The sequence below is a fragment of the Dendronephthya gigantea genome, unplaced genomic scaffold (assembly GCF_004324835.1).
Source record: "Dendronephthya gigantea isolate DGI-Jeju-01 unplaced genomic scaffold, DenGig_1.0 000005F, whole genome shotgun sequence".
Classification (NCBI taxonomy): Eukaryota; Metazoa; Cnidaria; class Anthozoa; order Malacalcyonacea; family Nephtheidae; genus Dendronephthya; species Dendronephthya gigantea.
The window spans coordinates 2,742,104-2,768,822 of record NW_021163015.1 but is presented as its reverse complement, the minus strand read 5'-3'; the positions used below and the strand labels follow the sequence as shown (position 1 = coordinate 2,768,822).

The 26,719-nt window shown below is 37.8% G+C and overlaps 8 protein-coding genes and 1 non-coding gene across 9 annotated transcripts; 5 read left to right on the top strand and 4 right to left on the bottom strand.

The window, feature by feature from the left end:
- Nucleotides 1-446: 446 nt before the first annotated feature.
- On the top strand, nt 447-5,730 carry LOC114515905. The gene is made up of 10 exons (XM_028535223.1): nt 447-570; nt 1,007-1,067; nt 1,521-1,612; nt 1,751-1,993; nt 2,250-2,534; nt 3,017-3,021; nt 4,010-4,098; nt 4,489-4,574; nt 4,693-4,935; nt 5,200-5,730. Exons 2-10 carry the CDS (start codon nt 1,028-1,030, stop codon nt 5,425-5,427), a joined length of 1,311 nt encoding a protein of 436 aa, XP_028391024.1. The 5' UTR covers nt 447-570; nt 1,007-1,027; the 3' UTR covers nt 5,428-5,730.
- A 245-nt stretch (nt 5,731-5,975) lies between these two features.
- LOC114515904 (Golgi-associated plant pathogenesis-related protein 1-like) lies at nt 5,976-6,901 on the top strand. The gene is made up of 3 exons (XM_028535222.1): nt 5,976-6,045; nt 6,133-6,218; nt 6,437-6,901. The coding sequence occupies exons 1-3, from the start codon at nt 5,976-5,978 to the stop codon at nt 6,899-6,901; spliced, it is 621 nt and encodes a 206-aa protein (XP_028391023.1).
- A 608-nt stretch (nt 6,902-7,509) lies between these two features.
- Nucleotides 7,510-7,581, bottom strand: Trnam-cau. Its single transcript has one exon. It is a non-coding gene; the product is annotated as a tRNA-Met (tRNA).
- Nucleotides 7,582-8,148: 567 nt separating this feature from the next.
- Nucleotides 8,149-11,645, bottom strand: LOC114516125 (serine/threonine-protein phosphatase 2A 55 kDa regulatory subunit B delta isoform-like). Its single transcript, XM_028535507.1, has 8 exons — nt 11,439-11,645; nt 11,284-11,349; nt 10,840-10,937; nt 9,947-10,109; nt 9,563-9,853; nt 9,114-9,278; nt 8,644-8,905; nt 8,149-8,529 (listed from the first exon to the last, which is right to left on the bottom strand). Exons 1-8 carry the CDS (start codon nt 11,446-11,448, stop codon nt 8,238-8,240), a joined length of 1,347 nt encoding a protein of 448 aa, XP_028391308.1. The 5' UTR covers nt 11,449-11,645; the 3' UTR covers nt 8,149-8,237.
- A 2,775-nt stretch (nt 11,646-14,420) lies between these two features.
- On the top strand, nt 14,421-15,446 carry LOC114516252. Its single transcript, XM_028535675.1, has one exon. It carries the CDS (start codon nt 14,550-14,552, stop codon nt 15,402-15,404), a length of 855 nt encoding a protein of 284 aa, XP_028391476.1. The 5' UTR covers nt 14,421-14,549; the 3' UTR covers nt 15,405-15,446.
- A 184-nt stretch (nt 15,447-15,630) lies between these two features.
- On the bottom strand, nt 15,631-16,753 carry LOC114516253 (60S ribosomal protein L26-like). The gene is made up of 3 exons (XM_028535676.1): nt 16,525-16,753; nt 15,817-16,076; nt 15,631-15,691 (listed from the first exon to the last, which is right to left on the bottom strand). The coding sequence occupies exons 1-2, from the start codon at nt 16,712-16,714 to the stop codon at nt 15,826-15,828; spliced, it is 441 nt and encodes a 146-aa protein (XP_028391477.1). The 5' UTR covers nt 16,715-16,753; the 3' UTR covers nt 15,631-15,691; nt 15,817-15,825.
- A 178-nt stretch (nt 16,754-16,931) lies between these two features.
- Nucleotides 16,932-18,480, top strand: LOC114516124. Its single transcript, XM_028535506.1, has one exon. It carries the CDS (start codon nt 17,389-17,391, stop codon nt 18,121-18,123), a length of 735 nt encoding a protein of 244 aa, XP_028391307.1. The 5' UTR covers nt 16,932-17,388; the 3' UTR covers nt 18,124-18,480.
- A 3,157-nt stretch (nt 18,481-21,637) lies between these two features.
- Nucleotides 21,638-25,127, top strand: LOC114516358 (G2/M phase-specific E3 ubiquitin-protein ligase-like). The gene is made up of 3 exons (XM_028535808.1): nt 21,638-22,334; nt 22,893-22,946; nt 23,050-25,127. Exons 1-3 carry the CDS (start codon nt 21,730-21,732, stop codon nt 24,491-24,493), a joined length of 2,103 nt encoding a protein of 700 aa, XP_028391609.1. The 5' UTR covers nt 21,638-21,729; the 3' UTR covers nt 24,494-25,127.
- On the bottom strand, nt 25,056-26,454 carry LOC114515903. Its single transcript, XM_028535221.1, has one exon. It carries the CDS (start codon nt 26,274-26,276, stop codon nt 25,056-25,058), a length of 1,221 nt encoding a protein of 406 aa, XP_028391022.1. The 5' UTR covers nt 26,277-26,454.
- Between the last annotated feature and the right edge of the window lie 265 nt (nt 26,455-26,719).

The following is a 26,719-nucleotide window of genomic DNA, read 5'->3' as shown; positions in this document are numbered from 1 at the left end:
AACAATCAATTATATTTGTTCGGTACTGGAAGACGGTTGGAAGACAACAAATATAGATTGCTCAATATATAAACAAAACTTCAGTATGTATAACATACAAATTGTGATTCACGTCTTGAATTAACCAGGTAACTGAGATATTGAGTAGTAGCTACTATTTGCAGTGTTATACGGTCGCCTATTTTGAAATATTTCACGGCCGTGTATTCGCAGGCAGGCTTGGCGTTCATCATCGAAGCTGCATGGGCTGTACTTGCAAGAACCGCGGGCACAGCGTATATCCAGTATTTCTATGTTAGGATTTCCGCCAAAAAACCACAAGATGCAAGATTAAACAAACCAATATTACCATATAAGATGAGGAAGGAAGCAAATATTGAGACTTTGAGTATTGCGGAAGTGAAGTTCGTCTATAAGAAACGTCACAGTTTGCTTTGTCATTCACATTATTGTTCTGCAGCTGAAATCGCTTCCTAATTCGTTGCATAAATGGATTGAAAACTAGGGAAGGTTTTGGTAGAAAGTAAGATTTTTAGAGGGAAATTACACGAAGACGTTTGTCACACGAAGGTATCTCTATGCAATATACATAAAGAAAAAGAGCTAGTGATTCATAAAATTGGATTTTGTAAACAAGTTCTTCCTTTCTTATACTGATTTCTATTATATTTTTGGAGGCCACACGGTGGACGATGCGATAAATCCGAAGAGTCAGATGGTCGGCAAAAACTAAATTAAGCTAGCCGGAATGTAGTGTATAATATTTCTCGAATTAATATTTCTCGAAGAATAATTTTTAACATGCAGCTATGATATCGGCTTTGCTATAGCTTGTATCAATGAGATGATGGAGTTTGTGTATACGTCAAAATTAGGGCATGATATTGTTCATACTTAAAGTATACATACTTATACATATTTTTGCGGATGTATAGTTATAAATATTTTAATTTCGAGCAAATTCGCGTAATTGCTCAACAGATGTGTGATATATACTTCGTTGCAGAACGCATAAGGCTCGGCAAAGATGAAGATCCGGCTTTTATTGTTTTTGTGCTTCACCACAGGTATGTACCATCGGCAGCTGTAAATCGATACCCCCGCCGTTTCTTTTTTTCGCGGCAATACGGTATAGAGTGCATATATGAATGATATAACTTTAGAAATTTAAAACTGAACAAATCATGTCCTAACGTGCACCAAGGTTTGTAAACACATTCCGTCTTGCATCCACAAATACAGAATTTTACATTTAGGAAAGAACCGGACGTTGTATATAGAGTGATACAAAAAACTGGCTATAATTCTCTTAAACTAAAGATGTCGAGAAAGCGCATAAAATGACTTTGATATGGAATGAGTGCGCCATTGCCGCTCAACGTATATCGGAAGAAATACATATTAAATTATTCAAACACTCTTTTTTATCCAAATGTTCCCAAGATTTTCAGCTGCGTGTTCTTGACTTCATGAACTACAATACAAGCAGTTCCATTTTTCTTCTACACATTCATTTTCAGAACTCATGGTGTCAACATTCGTTGACGCTGCCTATCCTTTGAACAAAGATGAATGCATTCAAACGCACAACAAATATCGGAAGAAACATCAGGTTGGTATTATATTCAACCTAAATTTCTCTCAAAATAGCTGCCATTATCATGTCACCATCCCAGTTGCCGCCGGGTCGTTCTTGTAGTACGTTCCATTTTAATTGCCATTTGATTAAATAAACTGTTGTATTTCATAGGCTCCTGACATGAAATGGTCTGCGAAACTAGCCAGTGATGCACAAACGTGGGCGAACTATCTCGCACGAAATAATATTTTCAAACACGACCCAAGTAAGACGAACCAAGGAGAGAATCTTTACGCAAGTTCTGGAGACAGCCAAAATTCTTGTGAACGCGCAACTACAGCATTCTATAACGAAATCAAATACTACGATTTTAATAACCCGGGATTTAGTAAAGCCACCGGACACTTTACCCAGGTATATATACATAATACATTAGCATTAGTTTTTCATATTAAAATTTCCGCCAACTTCACCTTTTCTTCTCAGTTCATCCGGCTCATTGTTGCCTGCGCTTTTATTTTATCTTTCATTTTCAATCTGGACTTCTTTCGACATACATCTTCGGCAATATATGACCGCTCACCCAAAACCTCTTCATCGGCATGTTCTGTTTCACCGTGCAGCTGTGTTTACGGCATGTAGTAAGTTTACTGTCAACTTCCTTTCGAAGGTAGTATGGGTGAAATCGACAGAGCTTGGAGTTGCTAAAGCCGAGAGATCTAATGGCGGTACGGTGCTGGTATTTCGGTACTCACGACCAGGAAACTACCTCGGGCAGTTTGCTCAGAATGTGAAACCAGTGTTCACACCTGTACCGAGTCCTACAGAACCACAACTTTCATCGACGACAATAACACCGACCAGCAACTATACAGAAACAACTGGATCGGCAGCGGGACGCCATAGAACAACATTGACGAGCGTACTGACATTTGTAGTTGTTTTTACATTTTTTGTGAAAATATTGATATAGACATACGTTTGGAACCTTTTACACTAGTGTTGTTGTATGAATATATTGTAATATGCATGCATATATTGGCATTAGACGTGAAATAAATAGTGAAAAAACTAAAACAATTTGTTGATATTTATTCCAGTTCGATTACCTTTGCACTATAATTCGCGGATGTTTATCCTATACGTCTGCACATGCAGGCTAATATATATTCTGCATGCCTTTGCATGTATATGATTACAAACAACCTGAATAACTACAAGCAAATTCAACAGTGTCCATCAAGTGTACTGAAATACCTTCCCTCTCTTTTTTTTCTCGAATCGTGTTTGGCATTTAACCCTGTTGCGACAGGCATGAAGAATGATAACACCAGCTGCCAGATATCTAGCATGCAGGTACGCGCATGCATGCTCTTAGATTGCCATGACACCACATTATACAGACAAATAAAGCTGTGTTTACGTTTGTAATTTTAGCAGAGGTTTAGTCAAGACTGTGTGTTCGCGTGAGAATTCCGAGTTTTTTTTTCAGGAAAGAATCCGAGTAAAAAGACAAAGTGAGTAGTTATATAATATTATACTTATATATGCATCTAGGACCGAAATATTGAAGAAACATCGAGTATATTTGCCATGAGAGTTTTAGAAACAAAATTCTACAATGTCTATGCTAAAACTTAAACTGCGAGACTTGCAGAAGTTGTGAGAATACTAAAGTCGAAGCTTCGAAGCGAGGTTTCCCGTTGGGTTTCCCGTTGAGACCAGAGTTTATTTTTTGTCGTTGATTGATAGTCCGTGCGTGGGTTGTGTTTTGCTTGTTGTTGCTTGACTTGCTTTCCCTGTTTCACATCACGTTCACAAGGCGCGTCTCACGAAAAAAATTGATATACCACGAATTAGGCCTAGCACTGGATGCATGACGGTGGTAAGACAAATAAGAGATAGAAATTGGTAAATAAAGCAGACACTTGACATTCAACATTGATTAAGTAGTGCTTCAAGCGCGCGCTGAATCTAAGAGGTTGGTGTATCGAGAATAATCCAGGTAACTGAGATATGTTTCATCTAAATTCGTAGATGTTTAGAAGTCATATTAGTAAAATTAAAACAAAACAGATTCTGTTATAAATCAAACAGATGTTGCAAGAGAAAACATTTATTATTAATGGATATCTACCAGTTGGACTCTGAAGGGATTGCACGCAGCAAAACTTATTTTATATTTTATATGCGTGCGTTTAGTCTACCCATGCTAATGACAAAAGGAAAATGTTCTAGGTGGAGAAATGTTTTCACTGAACTGAATTGAATATGCCATTATAGTACATAAATGTACATCAACTTTGAAACAGCTGGTTGAAAGCCGCAATTGACATGATGTCAATGATTAATTCGATTGGATCCGGCGTGCGTGCATATGAATATCTTTTGCATGCATGCATATAAATATATTTTGTATCTTGAATATAGCTTGTATTTTTGCAATATAACTCAACGATATACACCGTTTCAGAAAGCGAAGATGAATGATGCTTTGTTATTTTTGTGCTGGACAGCAGGTATATATGCAAGTGAATATCATAAAACGTGTGAATGTACTGTAATCTGAATAAGTACTGAATTATCCATCAGGGGAGTGGCCGATGATATATTGCAAAAATGCATGCATCATCAGATGCTGAAAATTTTCAAGTTCTAAACCTGAGAACCGTACGTTTAGCAGTTTACATCGAGAATAAGAAAAGCATCAATTTCGAATAGACTAGTGCATGTAATTTTCCCGTTAGTACAAAGTCAAAGAGAATAGTTTTCGTTTACGCGCCAATCTAAACAATGCTGTAACAAGGGCACAAAACCCGATCGCTGCAGAGGCGTTAAGCAGTGCACGAGTGTTTCTATTTGAGCCACACACAAACATCGAGTTCATTTCATTTATTTATTCTTTGTAGTAATAGTGACCACAGTTGATGCGGCTTTTCCTTTGAACAAAAGTGAATGCATTGAATGGCACAACAAATATCGTACGAAACATCAGGTTAGTGATACTCAAGGAGCATTGTAAGTGCATGACAGGAGTTTTTAAATAATAGCACGCTCTTTTGACACGACAAGCTGTTGATATGGTAAAGGAATTAAATTGTTGTATCATATAGGCACCTAACATCACCTGGTCCGCACAACTGGCCAGCGATGCACAAAAGTGGGCAGACGAACTCGCAAAAAATAACACATTCGAGCACGACAAGAATAGAGGGAGCCAAGGTGAGAATCTTTACGCAAGCTCTGGAGACAGCCAAAATTCTTGTGAACGTGCGACTACAGCATTCTATAACGAAATCAAAGACTACGACTTTGATAACCCGGGTTTCAGCGCAGACACTGGACATTTTACCCAGGTAATCCACTTTTTATATACCATTGTGTGTATGCTCCTTGTCATCTTCATTCAACTCTTCTCGTTCTATCCCTCGTCTTCATTTAGGCTTCACATATTATTTGTGTTTAGGGTCCCACTTTTCCGGATCCTCTTTCCTTCTTGTTTGTTTTCATTTCTTATCCAAATTCCAAAATCTTTCCTATGAAGAGCTCTCTCGCAGATTATTCTATGTGACATTCAACAGTAACCCATCGGTAAATTTCATTTCAACTTTCGTTCACAGGTAGTGTGGGTGAAATCAACTCAACTTGGAGTTGGCAAAGCTGAGAAGACTAATGGTGGAACAGTGCTGGTATTTCGTTATACACCACCAGGAAACTATCGTGGGCAATTCTCTGAGAATGTGAAGCCAGCCCTTGGCTCAGCATCTCCGCTAACAGCACCACCAACTAACTGCTTCGCACTTGCATTTGGAGTTGCCCTATCAGTTTTAACGAAAGCATTGATCTAGACACTGGTTAAAAGTTGTCATACAGGTGTATGTCGTAGTGAACGTAACGTATTTGTTTATGTCCTAAGAATTAGTTCAGGTTGCTTCGGTATAATGCAGTTAGCTTGCCGAATAAAGCAACAATTGTTCAAAATTTAGTCCTTAGTTCAAGATATTTAATCATCACTAGATAAACGTGTAAAAAATAATGCATCAGTACTGTAGCAAGCATTTGCAGCGATGAGGCACTAAATAATCAATGTAATAAACATTTTGGTGAATAAAATTTGTCTTGCTTCGTGGTCGCACTTGACCAGTACACAAGTGAAGTCTGGGAGGATATACTTAGACAACTGCAGTTACAAACCCTAGATATGATGAGATGGGTGATAGAGAACGTTTGATTGAGGAGGCCTTTCTCGTCTCTCTTCTTCAGCATTCCCAGGGTCCAAGACTCATGCAGCTGACATTAATATTGCAGGCGCACGCGACATTATATGCGCGTCATCAATCGCGAGAACAAACTCATTATTAATGATATTTTAACAACGGTTTCGAAGAGAACGGAAATGCAAGAAATAACAAGGTTGAAGACGCTGGGGATTCAAAAATTAATTCTTTTCCTATGTCTTCTTGCAGGTAGGAATGAACTATGAATTGTTGGGTAACATCACTATAGGTAACTATGATCAGGTATTTCAAAATTAATCGCTCATGTTTTTTCAGGGATGGTTTGTGTGACATTCGCTATGAGTCCTTTGAACAAGACTGAATGTTTGGAATGGCATAATATATACCGAGCTATTCACCAGGTGAAAAATTCTCCCTTTTCGCTTTTCATTCTCCCCAAAATTGGCCGTGTGGGTGTGGAAACGTTCTTCGTTCACCGATCTTTTTAACTTTTTCACCATTTTACACCCCGGCACCTCAATACTCCCACCATTGCTCACAGAACCACACTGGGTAGGAGAATAGATGAAATGAATAGACCTTAAACGTACCATTTCAAATTTCGTTTTTTTCCAAAAAGACACCGAGTTTAAACTGGTCTGACACGCTTGCTGCTCGAGCTCAGCTGTGGGCTGATGACTTAGCAAACCGAGATGCCTTTGAACACGACAGCAGCAGAGGAATGGAAGGAGAGAATCTTTACAAGAGCAGCATCGACAGTCCCACAGCATGTAAAAGTGGAACCTATGCATTCTACAAAGAGGAGCAGTACTACGATTATGATAATCCTGGATTTTCAGTAGCCGTTGGACACTTTACGCAGGTCGTGTGGGTGGACTCAAGGGAACTTGGTGTAGCCAAAGCTAACACATCTAGCGGAGCAATTATTCTGGTCTATCGTTATTCACCGACTGGAAACATCGTCGGAGAATTTGCCGACAATGTCCGACCACCTCTCGGAGACGCTTCAACGTACACAAGATCCCTATTCATCAATGCCTTTACATTTTGCAGTGTAATTGCAATAAACTTGCATATGTTTTAGAAATGTATACACTGACAGTCTGGAATTACGAATTTTTGTAAATGAAAGAGTATAACCTGTATATGTACTTTATTTCTCAGAATACACATCAAATTTCACACAAGTATAACTTTCTATGAAACAAATCACTCCAGTTATTAGTGATTCTCTGCGGCGACCCCACCCGATTCGCCTGTTCATAGCAGCATGGAAAATGTCGACATTGCAACAACGATAAATACTAATGTCTAATTATTAGTAAATAGTAATTGATAAAAATTATACATATTTAAAACTTAAAAGGAGATCGTACACAGCAAAGAGATTTTACATTTATATTACGATTGGAAGAAATAATATTGAATTGCGATAGAGTTAAACTTAAACTTCGAATAAGCAAGACAGCAATTTTATCGCCGACATTTTCCGGCATGGCCGCGTCATCGACAGTGGCCTAGGCCGACTAGTAAGGTTAAAAGTCGTATTATATTGTTCGCTTTTTTTTTTTTACAACACAAATAAATTACGAAAGACTCACCAATAGTAGATAATACGTTATATCTGCAGGAAATAGTTCAAAACTAAAAATGAAATAAAATATAAATCGTCAGAGAAAAATGGAAAACGTTTAGCAGAGAGTGGTTTCGATCCACCGACCTCTGGGTTATGGGCCCAGCACGCTTCCACTGCGCCACTCTGCTTACTTGAAAACTGAGTCAAAATATTAGCAATATAATCCTTACTCGTCACATTACCCAAATTTTTAGAAAAACTCAGAGTTCGTTCTTTTAACAAACAGGGCCGTTTTCAGCCCTCTAAGTACCAATATGTAACCGCAAAATACTACATGAAATTAGGAAGTTTAAGATTAAAAGCATTAGAATAAGTATTTCTGTATTTAGACGCAAAAATATTGCTTAACTTACCTTATGTCCAGGTATGTAATTACGCAATATTTCGGATTTGAAGATGATTGGAGAAAAAACATGTTTTCAAAAATCCTCCACCATTTTATAGCAAAGAGTGAAAGCGCTGTTCTAAGCCTCCAGAGCAACGCATTCATTGGCCGTAGCGAAGGCTTAGCCTGCTAACAGACCAAAAATTAGGACCTTTTGAATAAGATACCCAAAGGAAATTGCATTTAAGTTTGGAAGAAAGTGTCGCAGGATGATCCTCAAACATTCTCTAAACTCTATTCTTCTTCAAACGTGGATTTCGCACATTTTACGAGGGAAAAAAATAAGTAGAGAACACAGCGAAAATAATTTATGTATAATTTATGGTGTATAATGATACACTATGAAAAATGAGCTATAATATTGTATAATTTCTAAGGTCAGACCTATAGAAAAATCTATCAATGCTGCTGTTGCTTGGATCGGCCTTGGAAAAGGTAGAGGTTATTAGTGGCTGCAACCGCGGTTATATTGTCCATAGGATGCCACGCGGTATGCAAGATTTTTTTGTTGAAGTCTAAGCATTCTAAAGTAATTTCGTCCTTTTTTCGTTTGCCAGAAGTGGCTACCTTCTTTAGCTCCAGAGCTTGCTTCGGTTTTGCTCCCTCACGCGATGCTCGAAAGCAAAGATCTTCCTTCGTTTGACAATTAAATATGTGGAAAAAGTTGTTATAGGACCCGGTCATAATGGATCTGAAAGACAGAGAAATTATTGCAGCTGGACACAATGTTTTTCATTTGAAAGTCACTCGAATCTCCAATAATTTTCTTTAGAGCAAAAATGAAGTTATGGAATAAACGACTTACTTATCATCTCCACTCCACGAGCATTCAAATTTATCAAAAATACAATCGTTTTCATACAGTGAACATAACTTGGTTTTTAGGTAATCATGAACGTTGAAAACGTCCACAGGTGTCTTCTCCATATTGAGATCCCAGACCTTGACCGTGAGGTAATCTCGTGTTAACATATATCTACCACTGCGACAAAATCTCACGTCTGATATTGATGAGATGATTTCCGAGAAAAATGATTTGTTGGCTGGATCTTCTGGTTGTTCAAACACTACAAATATAAGCAAACATAGATCTTAAACACATATATCAAACAACTTGCATTTAAGAGGTTTCAAGGGTCTTAATTTCAAGTGGTATTATACACACTTCAAATTCAAGCCAGAAACAGTTGATGGAAAAATTATTCAACTATAGGTCCTCCGGCAGGAGTCGAACCTACGCTTTAGTGATGGTAAAGATAAAGAAATGTGACTTACATTTTGAATGTCTATCACAAAGAGCTGCCTTTCTCATGTCACACAGCCTTACGGTTCCCTTACTGCTACTATAGGCAAAAATGTTACATTCTACAGGGTGAAACTCAGCAGCTGTGATTACTTCAGTAAGCTCTTCCATATTGGCTGGCTTAATGTCTACAATATCTGAAGAATTGCAGTTAAGGGAGACATTTTTCAAATGAGCTCATTTAATTGGATAGATGGCAGGAATTTGCAAGGGTTCAGCATTGTTAACTTTTCTCAGGGGATGGTACAAAATAAGTTATGGTACAAGGGGAATTACCAGGTCTAAAAGAGGTTGCACTAAGCAGTGTCATATGATACTCTTCTTTGTAAAGGTAGGTGGGGAGATGGTCATTTTATAAAACATGATAAATGCAAAGAGAATATATAGCAAATAAATTGAGCACCATGCAATGAAAGGATACTAAAACTTTGATTTGTAATTCCAAGATGCCAAAGATTAATCCTAAGATCATCAGCAGATAGATATGTTTCGTCATCACTATTTATAGATATGGAGTTAATATGATATGTATGGGCATTGGCAAAGATTTTTCTTGGACTCGCTTCGACGGTCAACTCGGAGGGCCTCAGAGTTGGCACTCTTAATTCAGTCAAGTTATCAGGTGCCAACCCTATTCCACGTTCATCGCAGAGATTAAAGCCTTCAGCCCTGGTGCAACGTTCAGATATTTTCCAAAGTTTCACTGTTTTATCTGAAATAGAGAAAAAATTTTCCTTAGTATTCAAATGATTCAAGTCACCACCAATCAAACATGAAATCTAGAAAACTACAAGATGATACCTACCATTTGTTGAGAGTAGAAAATGAGCCTGGTTTTTTCTTCGCAACCATTTGATTTGATTAATTTTTTCTTCAATTTCCAAACTTTTTAGATAATCAAACTCGGGTTCATGGCTTTGAAATGTGCTATATACGGTGTACTCGCCATATCTCGGTGAGCCTTTTGGCTAAAAATTTGAACAAACACATATAAAAGTTCATTGCCGAAGAAACAGGAATTATACCTTTATGTGGAACTTCTTTGTAAGGATGGCTTAACAAATGTAGCTTAACCTTGTGTGTATAATGGCAATAGTATTTTATTCTGCCCAATACTAGACAAATATACCCATTTGTGGACAAGTATTTTTGCCATTGATGGATGAAAGATCCCTTATTTGATGCCATTCATTGGCAATGAGCAAGAACCCCACCCACACTAATTCTGTTCTACGAACACAGGCCTAGTAATATAAGCACTTTGTTTGTGAATTTGTTATTGCAAACATTAAAAAGTTAGTTGCTTATTGTTGGTGGGCGTTTCCTGGTGGGAAATTTGCTGTTCTGTAAGGGAGGGGTTGGGTTGGGTGCCTCAAAATAACCATTTGCCATAACAACATATTCAAATCATGAAAATATTGATATAACAAAATCTTTAAATTAGCTATAACAATGCTATATTTAGTATTTGTTTGTACTGGTCTCTGTTATTGTAAAACAAACCAACTTAAGTCACCATTGTTTTCATAGAATTTTAACTGTTTTGGTAAAGAGTAAATTTATTAAATCACATTATGATAATTTTTTAACACCATGCCAAACCCTCACAGACTAATTGGCCAATTTCATCTCTACTTGTCGTAAGCAAAACAACAGAGATATATCGACTAAATAGTATCAGGGAAACATGACACTTACGGCGTTTTCTCGTTGAAATATCACGATTCTGCCACCTTTGTCACCTGTCGCTAATAACTCTCCGTCGTGATTGAACTCGACTGTTGAAATTATGTCAGCTTTTGGGTAAAGAAATAGTTTTAGTATAGCACAAAAAGGCAAGAATAACTTGCACTTTTAATAATGTATGTACAATCTCATGTATTGTACAAGTATTGACAGACAAAGACACACAAAATTGTATATCAAATAAACTGTACAAATATCGTTATTTAGCCACAAAATCAGCCGATTAACTCCCATAAAACAATATCATTATCAGGTTTCGATGCACATGAAGGATCTACGGTTTATTACCGAACTTTATAAGTTGTAGTATTTCAATTCCTGTTTGGCAAAGTTTGATTAATTCCGTTGCAAATCGTAAACTTTTCCGGATACAAATAAATAAGAACTCTTGCCTACCCTCTGTCACTTCTTCTTCGACAGTTCCTTTAACTTGTGAGAAACACCATTCCACATCATCGGTTCCTGGATGAGACATAAAAGCAGAATTATTTCATGTCGTAAACGAAGCAAAGCCAGTCGAAGGATAGGCGCTCGTGAATTGTCGCACCTACCATCAGCCATTAAGCCGAGGTCCTTTCTTTATTCATAAAAATAATTGACTATAGAAGTAGTAAAATATGTAGAGAATAATATTCTTTGAAAAAAACTGCTAACAAATACACGGCGGGAGAGGATGACGATGGATTTCGTTAGCCGCCATAGCCATAATACTTTTTGAATTTCAATATGGATGCCGGGTTGCTGGAATAAAACTTCCCAATTGGCCTTTTCCTGGTCATGCCATATATGGGCATGACACACCAGCCGCCGGCCACAAGTAATGAACCGTTGACTCACAAGACTAAAGTAAAGAACTTTGTAGAATGATTTTTTTTGCTATAAGAAAAAAAAAGCGATTTCAAAGATCAGCTTTAAAGATAATACAAAGAGAAAGATTTTTATACAAGCTTTGCTCTAGAAGAAAAGTAATTGACGGTTATGTCTCTATTGTGACTGATACTTTTACCATGGTGTGAATGGAGTCGAGGTTAGCACAAGGTTAGCACGTGATACACGCAGTTGGAGGGAATGCGGGGGATGAGGGGGTGTCACCTCTCTCCACCCCGTAGATCAATGCAGGAAGAGTACTCTTTATTTTCATCCGAACAGCCAGAAGTTTAGAAATCGTTGACCTCACAAAAAATTTATGTGAATTGTCGAAGCACTAAATACAATTTCATATGGAAATTCTTCTATTAAATAATCTAAGAGTCTGATGTTACACGAGAGTCTGATGTTACACGAAATTTGATTGGCTCCACAAAACTATCGAGCCAATCAAACTTCGTGTAGCATTAGACGGCACAGTCTTGGGCAACTGTGAACTCAAAACTAAATATAAATGTGCTACCACCAAAATATTCAGTTTCTCCTACCAGACCAATGGAAACTCCTCATAGCTCTATGCAAGCAACAAAATTGAACAAATGTACCCATGGTTCCACAATAGCAAATTCAGTAACCGTCTAAAAAGCATATTACATGTGATCTATATATTTTCCAAAATGTTTACTTGTTACACAGTTTCTATTGTTTTATATGTAATTATCTGTCTCGTTTATGTTATCCTGCTTCGAGTGAAGTGATTGCGAACCATTTCTTAAAATCAGACACAGGCAAGCCATTACAAGATAGAAACACGAATCTCGACAAAAGCTCGCCACCCAAAATATTGGCAAGTTCGTTTACAGCGGGATTGACTTTTAAGAGAAAATCAATTACCACCGTTTGTTTCTTAGATCGTTTAGTTTCTGAGCCTAATATATCTTGAAATATTTCTTTGAGAAGGTACGTGGCAATTTCAATCGACTCACAAAACACAGGACCCACTTTATACCCGTTATCTGGGTTGTACAACACCCTTGCAGCGGCATAACCGACAATTTCATGTTGTTGATCAACAGCCACGCGAGCGTAACTAGTCTGAAGTAAACGCTCCACAAATTTCTCTCGCTTGTAACCAAAAACTTTGGTATCGTAATCAAACAAAGCCTTTAAATCAACGTCGCTGACTTGCTTGATACTAAAATCTGGACTCGCACGGGTAGAAATATAATCTTTTATAAAGGATATAGCCTTTGGGATGTCAACAATATGCTTCTCTGTCGGCCAACGAGGAACGGCTTTAAGAACTGCTCTGTATTTTTCAACCATCTCAGGAACAGAATAGCCAGATACAATGCCATTGGGCTCAGAGCGCTGCCATGTCTCTGTGGTCATTTTCATTCCATAGCTTCGTCCTCTGAAGGCTTCGTCAACCACGAAACAGCCATAATGCCGATAATTATCGTCGTATTTAATCATGGAAGCAATCGCGATTGGTTTTTCGTTCAACTCACCAACATAGAGTGAAGTTGGGTCAATAGCAAGGTAGAAATCGACGTCATGTACGCCTGGACACCAATTCTCCTTCTCTAGCAAATCTAAGAAGAACTTCTTCAGGACTGTAGACGATTCAGTGATTGCTCGAATTTTGAACTCCACACCATTGCTAGTCATATTTTCTAAGAGTAATTGCTGTTTACTTCGCTAGCAGCGAAAGAGCCCACGGAAATGAGTTAAATTGCCTCAGGCTTAGAAGCCTTAGCTTAAAGAATGTTGTTAAATGCAGAAGAAATAGGCTTGCAATATTTGTATGCTGGATACTTTTGTATTGCGGAAACGCTTTCTAATTAATGATAATTAATGAGGTTTGTCCTCAGGATATGATTTTTTTTACTCACCAAAAAACCTACTCATGCAAGTCTTGCTGCCATTGCTCACATTACCTTGCAGTTGAGCTTGCGGCTTGCATTTCAACGCCTTGTTCCATCGGTTTGAAACGGTGCATTGATTGGTTAGCAACGCCTTGTTTCTAGGACTAAAATTAAATGATAATACATTTCCAAGATTATGACTTTTCTATCATACATAGGAAATGTATCACTGTGGTATTACTGAATTTATAAACTGTTTCACACATGTCGAATTCTCTGATCTACACAACACGCATTGCAATATGAGAAAGTTCAGCAAAGCGGATAGGACGTACAATGTTGGATGATGAAAAAAAGGTGAAAATTTTTCGTCACCATATTCCAACCATATGTTCCAACTATGATGCAATCTCACTCGTCCATCAAAAGTTGATTTTAGCCTGAGGAAACAAGGCGTTGCTAACCAATCAACGCACCGTTTCAAACAATTGAACAACGCGTTTGAAATGCCAGCCGCCAGCTCAAGTGCTCATGTCTCAACTCTCAGCTGCAAATGGCGGTATAGGGAGAAGATGTCTCAATAGTTGGTGAATTAAACGGGAAACCTAGGGCAGGCTAGAGCCAGATTTTCTTATAAAAAAGCTCCGTGTGACGCCTTCTCGTTGCAATTCTGATGCATAAGTCATACTGGAGTCTAGAGAGCAGGCAAGGAGGAATTTTCAAATGAAACATTTCACGGTTGCGCAATCGTAAAACGTGGCAAAGCATTTCTAACGAAATTGCAATATTGAAATTTGTTCTCGTCAACATACCCTCGGTGTTATTTGGAAGGTATTCTCAGAGACTGATTTAGAGGATTATGAATGCCGGTCATTTCGAGATTCGAATGATCACGGAGTCATCATCGACAGCCTTAAAAAATACTTCATGGAATTACTAGAGAAAGAGGGTTGGATGCCAGGCTTAAATGACATCGATTGCTACCTTGCCCTTGACCCAACTTCTCTCTATGTTGGTGAGTTGAACGGAAAACCAATCGCAATTGCAGCTATGTATAAATACGACGATCAGTATCGACATTTTGGTTGCTACATAGTTGACAAAGCCTTTAGAGGTCGAGGCTATGGAATGCAATTGACCGCAGAGGTTTTGCGACAATCCGAACTTAACGGTATCATATCACTATATTCGGTCCAAAATATGGTTGAAAAATACGAAAAAGTAATGAAAGCTGTTCCACAATGGGTGGCGGAAAGGCATATCGTGGACATACCAACGACTTTTTCCTTCCTCAAAGATGCCATTTCTTCCAATGCAAGTCCGCCATTTAGTATCAAGCAAGTCAGCGACGTTGATTTGAAGGCCTTGTTTGATTACGATACTAAAGTTTTTGGTTACAAGCGAGAGAAATTTGTGGAACGTTTACTTCAGGTTGGTCACGCTCGCGTGGCTCTTGATCAACAAAATGAAATTGTCGGTTATGCCGCTGCAAGGGTGTTGTACAACCCAGATAACGGGTATAGAGTGGGCCCCGTGTTCTGTGAATCGATCGAAATTGCTACGTACCTTCTCAAGGAATTATTGCAAGATTTATTGCAGTCTGGAAAATCTACCAAACAAGCTCTGACAATAGATATTCCTCTGGGCAACCCAACTGCAAATGAATTTGCTAAAATCTTGCATGGTAAAATTATACTAAAATGTGTATTTGCCTGTTCAAATGGTTTGCCCAAGTCTGTGTTCAAGAAATGGTTTGCAGTAACTTACGTTGAAGCAGGTTGAAACAGAACATATTTCATAAGTACACTTTGGGATTTTTAGAGCAATATTATAGCTTTGTGATTATGTGCTTTTTAATGCAACATTGGACTGATTTGAGTACCTGAACAGTAGTTAGAGCACCTTAAAACATTGAAATGCACCTTAAAACATTGTCCTTATTTGTTTTTAATGTAGGACTTCTTAAAACAAATGTGCTAAAGAATTAATAAAATTAGGCACACAAGGATAGGTGGCACATATTTATTTTATTACACCACAAAATTTCATGTCAGGATGACTGTTCTTTCCTACAAGAAGAAAAAATTACAATTACTCTTGGTGGAAAACTTAGTTATAACTAGTTACCATATAGATAAATTTGTTTTATTCTAATGAAATAAAAAAAATTTTTAAGATATGCTGTGGTACTTACTAAAAATGCTCATTCAACAGTAGCCATAGCAACATCTTCCTCTGTGTGTTTCCCTTTTCCTTTTTCTGTCAACCTCTTTCTGTCCTTTCTTTCTAAGATGGCTTTACGATCTTTATCCAACTTCAGTTTGACAATCTCAACCTTGCTAGGATGAATACCGACACTTACGGTCGCACCATTTGCCTTGTCTCGTTGGATTCTTTCAATGTGTATGACCCATTTTTTTCGGTATGTCTGAATAACCTTGCCAACCTGTTGACCTTTGGGCAAATACATATCACAAATGTTGATTATATTAAATGAAAAAGTGTATGACTCAGGTGAATGAATATTGTGATGGTGCTTAGTACTAGGAGTACCAACTGGGAAAATGGAAACTTTGCTTGAAAACCATGCTCAAGCTAATTTTCCAGCTTGCCTAGTTCGAAACTGGGAGTAGCACCATTGACACATAGACATCACAATTCACAATCTCTGTTTTGATATATCCTTCTAGATTTCTATATTCTCCCAGAAGAACTATAAACATACTTAACAAACTAAACAAAGTACTAAATAGTAAATAAAAAACATATCTGATATCTCTCTAATAAAAATACGATATAAAATGCGGATAAAAATTGTAATAATGAACTATTGCCTGTGCCTAAATTTGCAGCCATACACAGAAAAATGAGGTAGCTATTATAGAAATATATATCTAAATACCTTTGTGATGGCCACGTGTAACTTGAACTTCATCATCTTTGCGAATGGGTAAAGAACGTACGTTATACTTTTGACGAAGATCTTTACACAATGGCGCACTCATCAGCTTTCGTCTTACACTAGAGGGCGCTGTGAAATAGGCTTTGCGGCTTTTTCGCCGAGAAGAACTCACATTTTTATTGTATTTCATTTTGAATCAACCTTTCCAAGATGGAGGTCGGGAGAGAAGAGAACTATCCCATCATCCTTTGCCCACTTGTAATCCACATTAGGTCCCATACTTCCAGGTATGAACACATGTTCACGACCTCTGGGGACATCCAATTATTGAAGAATACGAGTATGAAATTTTTTCATAATTGTAAAGTTTGCCTATTTACGGCAATGTCGAACTTATATAACCAGGGAGCAGCGTGGTAGCGTCTTCAAATATGGTATAAAAAAAGAATCGAAATAGGTCTACTACTAGCCTTTACAAACTCAGCCCGGGCTGAAATTTCAGCCTGGTTTTAAAATAATTCTGACGTGTCATAAACACAGCCCAGGCTGAAACTTGCCATGTAATTGGCCGCGGTTTGCTGGGCTGAAAAGACACCATGTAATCAGCCCCTCAGGCCTAGGTTATACGTCGCATTTTAGTCGCGTTGAATGCAACTCTAACAATAGATAATAAACCCCATAAATCTGATTGATCATCTCATTATCTATTGTTTGAACTGCATTCAATGCAACTAGCCCTAAGCACTCGGCTGGAACAAATGACTCTGAAACAAAGAAATACAAAGATATTCACAATGCGCATTGCAAGTGGGTACTAGCACGCAAACAGTCAACCTCTCCTTGCTCGTCGTTGGAAGAACGAAAATGGCCAACGATAACGTTGATAATTTCCAGGTACGAACAATAACTGAGTCATCAACAGTCTTGAAGAAATTCTTCATAGATTTATTAGAAGAAGAAGGCTGGTTTCCTGGTCGAGATGACATCGATATCTTCCTTGCTTGTGATCCAAACTCTCTTTATGTTGGTGAGTTGAACGGAAAACCTGTCGCAGCTGGTGCTCTGTTTAAGTATAACGAGGAATACGGGCATTTTGGATGTTATGTAACCAACAAAGATCACAGAGGAGGAGACTATGGTTTTAAACTGGCCGCAGAATCATGGCGACGATGTCAACCTATTGAAAATTTAGGTGGCTTTTCTGTTCTCGATATGATTGAAAAGTACGGAAAGTCAATGGATGCTGTTGCCCACTGGCCGATGGAAAGGCATATCGTGGACATACCAACGGCTTTATCCTTCCTCAAAGATGCCATTTCTTCCAATGCAAGTCCGCCATTTAGTATCAAGCAAGTCAGCGACGTTGATTTAAAGGCATTGTTTGATTACGATACTAAAGTCTTTGGTTACAAGCGAGAGAAATTTGTTGATCGTTTACTTCAGGTTAGTCACGCTCGCGTGGCTGTGGGTCAACAACATGAAATTGTCGGTTATGCCGCAGCAAGGGTGTTGTACAACCCAGATAACGGGTATAGAGTGGGCCCCGTGTTCGGTGAATCGATTGAAATTGCCAAGTGTCTTTTGGTTGAAGTTTTTTGACTTTTTCAAGACATTTTGCATTCCGGAAAATCTGCCAAACAAGCCGTTGTGATAGATCTTCCTCTTGGAGGCAACCCAGCCGCAAATGAGCTCGCAAATATCCTGCATGGTAAATTTATACTAAAATGTGTATTTGCCTCTATTCATGGCCGTTTGCCTAAGTCTAATTTTAAGAAATGGTTTGCAATAACTATGGTTGAAGCAGGGTAGTATGTTCGAAGCATATTTATTCGCCATATTTTATAGAACATTTGAATAAGGAACTATGATTTTGACAGATTGTGCTTGAGATATCCAATGTAGCTGAAAACTGTATTTTGTGTTTTTTTTCTAAATTAACTGCACGGTTTCAGAAAATATGTGTTCAAGAATCAATAAAATAATCAACAAAAGAATAATGTGTTGTATATATCACTTTTCATGCACTTTTAGCGTTTCTCCTAAGGCTAGTTTCCACTCAGGAAAATTCTCCTTTGGATCGGACAGGACAGGACAGGACAGGACAGGACAGGACAGGACAGGACAGGACAGGACAGGACAGGACAGGACAGGACAGGACAGGACAGGACAGGACAGGACAGGACAGGACAGGACAGGACAGGACAGGACAGGACAGGACAGGACAGGAAAGTTTCCTTTGTATAAACGCCGCCTGAGAACTCACCGACAAAGGAAATTTTCCTGTCCGTTCCGATCCAAAGGAGATTTTTCCTGAGTGGAAACTAGCCTTTACGTTCTTGTAACTGAGTTGTAAGCCCGTCATTACAAAATTGTTGCATAATTTCAAATTGATGCATATCTTGTATTGTCTGCCAAAAAATTGCTGACGTCAATTACTGACGAAGGAAGGCATGCAAATTTGTTTGAAAACCTCTCAAAGTATGTAGAGAAGATGATGCATGAAAATCCCGTGGTCAGGGAGGGGAGTCTCTTGACAAAGCTTTTTCGTTTGTTTATTTCACTTTTATGTGCAGTCATAGTACTCTTAAAGGTCAAGTTATTGTCATTCGGGATTTTAAAGCGCTCGAAGAATCGAAATAGGTCTACTACCAGCCTTTACAAACTCAACCGGGCTGAAATTTCAGCCTGGTTTTAAAATAATTCTGACGTGTCATAAACACAGCCCAGGCTGAAACTTGCCATGTAATTGACCCCGGTTTGCAGGGCTGAAAAGACACATTGTAATCAGGGCCGTAGCTAGAAGCTTAATTGGGGGGGTGCATATTCATATATTCGTCATATGCCCGAATGATTTCTTTTGTATGCTATTGTTCCTATGGTATATGAACATGAATATATGAATATACACCCCCCCAATTAAGCGGTCTAGCTACGGCCCTGATTGTAATCAGCCCCTTAGGCCTGGGTTATACGTCGCATTTTAGTCGCGTTGAATGCAACTCAAAAAATAGATAACGAGATAGTAAACCCCATAAATCTGATTGATCATCTCATTATCTGTTGTTTGAACTGCATTCGACGCGACTAAAATGCGACCAGCCCTAAGCACTCGGCTGAAACAAATCACTCTGAAACAAAGAAATACAAAGATCTTCACAACGCGCATTGCAAGTGAGTACTTGCACACGGCAAACAGTCAACCTCTCCTTGTAATTCAGGGCATCCATAATTTATTTGCATATTGCTTTCCTTGCACAGGGATGGGATTGGTGAGCAGAGAGAAACAAAGAACTTTTGAAAAGGAATGTATAATTTATGCAATTAATAATTACCCTCTCCCCCATAGTGGAGCACTTTTCTAAGAAAATTTCCTTAGAAATGGAAACGCTGCCTTGTATTGGCTCCACTAAACTATTGAGCCAATCAAACTTCGTGCAAGTTGTAACATCAGACTTTTCGCGTTTGACGTCATTACTGAAAAGGTCAAGTGAGCACTAGCACGCAAACAGTCAACCTCTCCCTGCTCCTCGTTGGATGAACGAAAATGGCCAACGATAACGTTGATAATTTCCAGGTACGAACAATAACTGAGTCATCAACAGTCTTGAAGAAATTCTTCATAGATTTATTAGAAGAAGAAGGCTGGTTTCCTGGTCGAGATGACATCGATATCTTCATTGCTTGTGATCCAAACTCTCTTTATGTTGGTGAGTTGAACGGAAAACCTATAGCAGCTGGTGCTCTGTTTAAGTACAACGAGGAATACGGGCATTTTGGATGTTATGTAACCGACAAAGATCACAGAGGAAGAGGCTATGGCTCTAAACTGGCCACAGAATCATGGCGACGATGTCAGCCTATTGAAAATTTAGGTGGCTTTTCTGTTCTCGATATGATTGAAAAGTACGGAAAGTCAATGGATGCTGTTGCCCACTGGCCGATGGAAAGGCATATCGTGGACATACCAACGGCTTTATCCTTCCTCAAAGATGCCATTTCTGCCAATGCAAGCCCGCCATTTAGTATCAAGCAAGTCAGCGACGTTGATTTAAAGGCGTTGTTTGATTACGATACTAAAGTTTTTGGTTATAAACGAGAGAAATTTGTTGATCGTCTACTTCAGGTTAGTCACGCTCGCGTGGCTGTTGATCAACAACATGAAATTGTTGGTTATGCCGCTGCAAGGGTGTTGTACAACCCAGATAACGGGTATAAAGTGGGCCCCGTGTTTGCTGAATCGATCGAAATTGCCAAGTGTCTTTTGATTGAAGTTTTTCAAGAAATTTTGCATTCCGGAAAATCTGCCAAACAAGCCGTTGTGATAGATCTTCCTCTTGGAGGCAACCCAGCCGCAAATGAACTCGCAAATATCCTGCATGGTAAATTTATACTAAAATGTGTATTTGCCTCCATGCATGGCCGTTTGCCTAAGTCTAATTTTAAGAAATGGTTTGCAATAACTACGGTTGAAGCAGGGTAGTATGTTCGAAGCATATTTATTCGCCATATTTCATAGAACACTTGAATAAGAAATTACGATCTTGACAGATTGTACTTGAGATATCTGATGTAGCTGAAAACTGTATGTTGTGTTTTATCTCTAAATTAATTGCACAGTTTAAGAAAATGTGTGTTCAAAAATCAATAGAATAATCAACAATGTGTTGTATATCACTTTTCATGCACTTTTAGCGTTTCTACGGTGGCCCACAAATGCAAACACAACGCAATATTAACTAAGCACGACGGTGTATTTAGTAAAGCTCAACAGCAAGTAAACTCGAAGAAATATCGATCGGCCCATCACAACACAATATTTGCAAAACACAACAATAAATTCATGAAACACAACACAATATTTGCAAAACACAACAATAAATTCATAAAACACAACACAATATTTGCAAAACACAACAATAAATTCATAAAACACAACAATAAATTCATAAAACACAACAATAAATTCATAAAACACAACAATAAATTCATAAAACACAACACATTCATAAAACACAACAATAAATTCATAAAACACAACAATAAATTCATAAAACACAACAATAAATTCATAAAACACAACACAATATTTGCAAAACAAATGTAATACTTCATGTATAATAAATTATTAATAATACGATATCCAATGGCGAACCAGTGAACCGAACTTCGACTTGCTTTTACTTTCCGAAAATAGTATATTAAACCATGTTTTGCTCAGAATGTGGCAGACCCACGGAGGCAACAAATAAATTTTGCCCTACTTGTGGGCATAAAGCAGTGGAAAAGGGGGAGGTCTCTTCCAAAAAAGACGGTAAAAAAGACATAAAATGTCTCACTTTTGAGCAGTTTGCTGCAAAAAAAAGGCAAGAAAGATCGACACATTTCAGAACGTCGTCCAAGACTAAAAAAAAGTCAAAAGATACAGAACCTTTTGCTTTAATAAACATTGGATTAATGAAATACATCAGCGCTGATACAACAACTCCAGTTCGGGGAAAATCATTGCCACTGAAAGTTAAAAAAGATGCCCCCTATGCAGAAGTTTTCACGATGGCGCTAACAAAACGGGAGGCATATGATAAATCATTTGATACCAAATTGAGTTGGAACCTAGTATACCCTGACGGCCAACCTTGTTCAACTCTTCCTGGACAAGAAGAAGAATTCACATTGAGGAAGTATAAAGAAGACTTGGGGAAGCCATATAATAGAATTACATTATATTTATGTCCTGATGAACCCGACAATATGAATTCAGAAGACATTGGCAGTGATGATCACCATCAGTATGATCGTGATCAAAATGTCAGGTAAATTAATAAAATATATTTCTATAAAATTGGAAAATCCCAGGTTTTGACCCTAATGAGGTAAGGGGAAGTGCTGCCTGTGCAAGGTGCAGCCAGGAGGCTATAAAACACGTGTTTTATAGTCAACTTTCTGTAGAACACGTGACCTAAATCATTTGAGAAGTTCATTATTTGCAGAATAAAGGTTGAGCAATATTCAGTGTGGTTTTACTGAGACAAAAGGTGTACTATATAATATGAAAAAAATAAGCTAGTCTTTATGATGACTTGAAATGACATATAATTGGTAATATATAAATTAATTAACAATTATGCACCCCAAAAGTTACAACTGAAGTTGCCTATTGTTTAGAGGCTAGTTAATTGCCATCAGGCCCCTCTCCTTTTAGCACTTTGTTTAATTATGAAAAAAGTGAATTACTTAGGTTGTTTTTTCCAATTATTGCTTTATGGCTAATTTGGTGATTAAAATAATTACAAGATTAATCACTAGCTTCATGGATGTATGTAGCAGCACTCTGTCACACTAAATAACTAACATTGAATTAATGTTACTAGGAAAAAGGAACAAAAAGAAAATGACACTGCAGGATATATTGGTCCACAAAACAGGTAATCAAAATAAAATTGTTAATATTTTAGCAATAATATATCATGTATATAGTACTTCAATCAAGGTCATTCATGCTAATTATATGGCCTCATTTCCCTATAGTGATGATGGTAAATGTCCCATTGAAATTGATTCAGATTCTGAAAGACAACTTGATAGAATCAATTCTAGTAACAGTGTACCACCAAGTTATGGCGCAACACAACAACATGATAAGAGCTCTAGTTCCAATAATAATATTGTGCAAAGTAATGAAATTGATGCATCTTCATCTGATACAATGATGTTGCTTACTGCTAATGATGACTTGCTGTATGCATCTTTGCTTTTTGATGAGAATATGCATTGGAGTGATTCAGAAAGCGAATATTTACAGGACCCAGCAGTACCATTGGAGATTACAGATGATGACAAATCTTTGCAAGACATACTTTCAAATTTAAATACTCAAATTAACTCCAATGAAATATCCAAGTTTAATATAAGTCGAAGTCATATTTGGGAAGGGGCTGTAAGAGGCCTAAGCAGAAAGACATTCTCTCCAGCAAACAAGGTCTCTGTCAAATTCACAGATGATGTTGGGAATGCTGAAGGAGCTGTCGATTCTGGGGGCCCGATGAGAGAATTCTTCACTCTCATTATTGAGTGGATGTTATGCTCTCAGTTGTTTTGTGGTAGTGAAAGGGGAAAGTGTTTGTCAATTAATTCCAATTACCTGAATAATGACTTTTACTTTCATGCTGGTCAGCTTATAGCAATGTCAGTAGTACATGGTGGGCCTGGTCCCAGATGTTTCAGTCAGTCTCTCTATGATGCATTGACAATTGGGGTGCAGAGAGCATCTGTAGATGTAGAAGATGTCTATGATTTTGAGCTACAAGGCTCTCTTAAATCTTTTGTAAGTTCCCCAACAGTTGAAGAAGCTCAAACTGTAATATCAAACAGCAATTTAGAAACAATTTTTGATCTTGCTGGAACCCTTGAGGTGCTTAAGACAAAAGAAGATGTTTTTAATGTTGCTAAAAAAACTGCTCATTGGTTTGTATTGGAGAGGGTGCAAGCATCCCTTGAGAGGTTTAAAGCAGGTCTTAGTGTTCTTGGTGTTTTTGATGCAATGTGTATGCATTATACACAGTTTAAAAGTGTGTTTTGTTATTCAAGTACAGAGTTTAGTGCTGATACATTCGGCTCTATCTTTTCTGTCTTGCGAAGTGAAGAAGGTTCAAATAAATCTGCTCTGGAAGGTTTAGTTTTATCGCATTGGAATGACTTCTTACAAGATGTGGAAGAGAAAGTAGTTGGTGGGTTGGATTTCCCGGACATTCTTTTCTTTGCTTGTGGATGTAAAGAGCTTCCCCCTTTAGGGTTGTCTTTGGAGCTGTGTTTCCTCCATGCGCCAGAAAAAGATGGTTTGCTCTCTAAATTTCCAAAGGCCAACACTTGCTCATGTGAATTACACTTGCCAGTAGTCCATAGCACATATGACGACTTCAAAAAGGATCTAACATTAGCTTTTCTTAACACTAAAGGTTTTGGCTATGCATAATTGAGAACGCAGGATGTACATCTAGCCTATGTAAAGTTTGTTCGTTTTTGCATTTTTCAATGATTGTTTATAACTAACTTTTTTGACTATATGCATAATTGCATGCAAATGTATAGTTATATGTATAGTTATGTAAGTTGTGTTATGTTAAAATGTTTTTTATTCGCATTGAGCTTCAGCAGGATTAAAACCAACGTCTAGTTTGCAGTGACTGTATTCCAAAAATTTTTTTGGCCACGGAAATTTCCTAATATAAGAGATATAGTTATGGGGTGTGTCCATTTTAGTCCTGCTGGTTGCACATACATGTATATAGTTACAAGTTACTTAACTGATTACTATGCTTATGGCTATGTCATACGGTTGTGAATAGTTGTAAGTTGTTTTATTCAAATTTAAAAAAATCCATTTTTGATTCAACGAGTATGAAACTAATTTTCTTCCACCCGAGATTAGCCTGCGTCGTCGATGAGGCGATGTTTTCTTCAAAAATGATATTATTAATTAATTGTAAATTACAAATTGTAATGTTCGCATATATAAGTACATCGATCAGTGGTGTTTATGCGAAATGCATCAAGTTATTGTATAACAATAATGCTTCCCTCCAGTTTGATGGTAGTGTTAAATTATTGTTTTCCACGAGATAACTAATGTATTCACCATCATCGTCATCATACAATTCACAGTATTCAGCCATATCGCAAAGGTCTTCTTCAGAAACGACACACTTGTAATCTTGGTAGCCGCTATTTTCAGGTAAATAATACAGCTCGTTTGGCCTCCCTGGGATGGTGTCATATCGGGATCTGCGGATATAGTGGCTGTTCCAATTATCTTTTACCGAATCAAGATCTGCCTGTAAAATATCTTTGAAACAAAACCAAAGGCATTCCATGCTTGTTTCATTTGCGGTATTAACAACATTTCTTTCCACTAAATCCTTTAAGAAATTTATCCACCATGTGGATCTGTCGTGGCGAAGGAATGACCACCATCTTTCAATGCGTTGATTGGAATGCGACGATCCATATACATGTGCATTTAAACCTGCTTGGTTGTCATTTCCTGGGGCACGAAGGTAACACTGCATTGAAGCCATGACTCCGTTCTCGGTGCCGCAATCAGTTCGTAATATTCTTGGGCAACCATTGGTTATTTTCACGCACTCGTAGAAAAACGATGCAACATGTGATGGATCGTTGTTTGTTCGACAAACCTTCAACCACATAACACGACGACTAAACCCGTCCACACAACCGTGAATCGGAAAACCATACGGCTTTAGCTTGTCATACCCGTCTACATGCCACGCAAAGTTAGGCCCAGGATTTACATAGGATCTTCTTCTAAGTCGACGAGTTCTTCTTAATTCGGTTCCCTCTGGATCGATTTCGCGCAGAATTCTTTCGACATTATTTCTGGGCGTTTGAATTCCATATTTTAGACGGAGACTGTGCCACATCGCACGATACCCTCTCATACATCCAGGACCATCTAATTCTTGTTGGACTGCTTCATAAACGACTGCATTGGGGGTATCTGTACCTCTTCTTTTCAACCCATATTCTGACAGCCTATTTTGCAGAGTTCGAATAGAAATTTCGATCTCGTGCCGGTTATTTAAAAACAAAATAATTGACGAATAACTAAATCCACGATGAAAATAATAGCGTATAAGAAGTTCTTCCTTGTTTACAGCAGATCCACATTCTGGACAAAAGTTCATTGAGGTTAGTTCTAACTCCCGAGAGCAGTACAAACATTGTATACTCCCATCCATTCTGTTACATAAACGAGCTACATCTCTGCTGTCAATATGTCCTCCTCGATTGTTTTAAGAATTTTTCTTTTACAATTAATTGTATTTTATAGTGATAACCTCATTCAGTATAACACGTCGTGGCTGCATGTGTCGTGTTTAAGGATTTTTTTGTTGTGTTTTGCACTGAAATATTGTGTTGTGTTTTATGAATTTATTGTTGTGTTTTGCAAATATTGTGTTGTGTTTTATGAATTTATTGTTGTGTTTTGCAAATATTGTGTTGTGTTTTATGAATTTATTGTTGTGTTTGCAAATATTGTGTTGTGTTTTATGAATTTATTGTTGTGTTTTGCAAATATTGTGTTGTGTTTCATGAATTTATTGTTGTGTTTTGCAAATATTGTGTTGTGATAGGCCGATCGATATTTCTTCGAGTTTACTTGCTGTTGAGCTTTACTAAA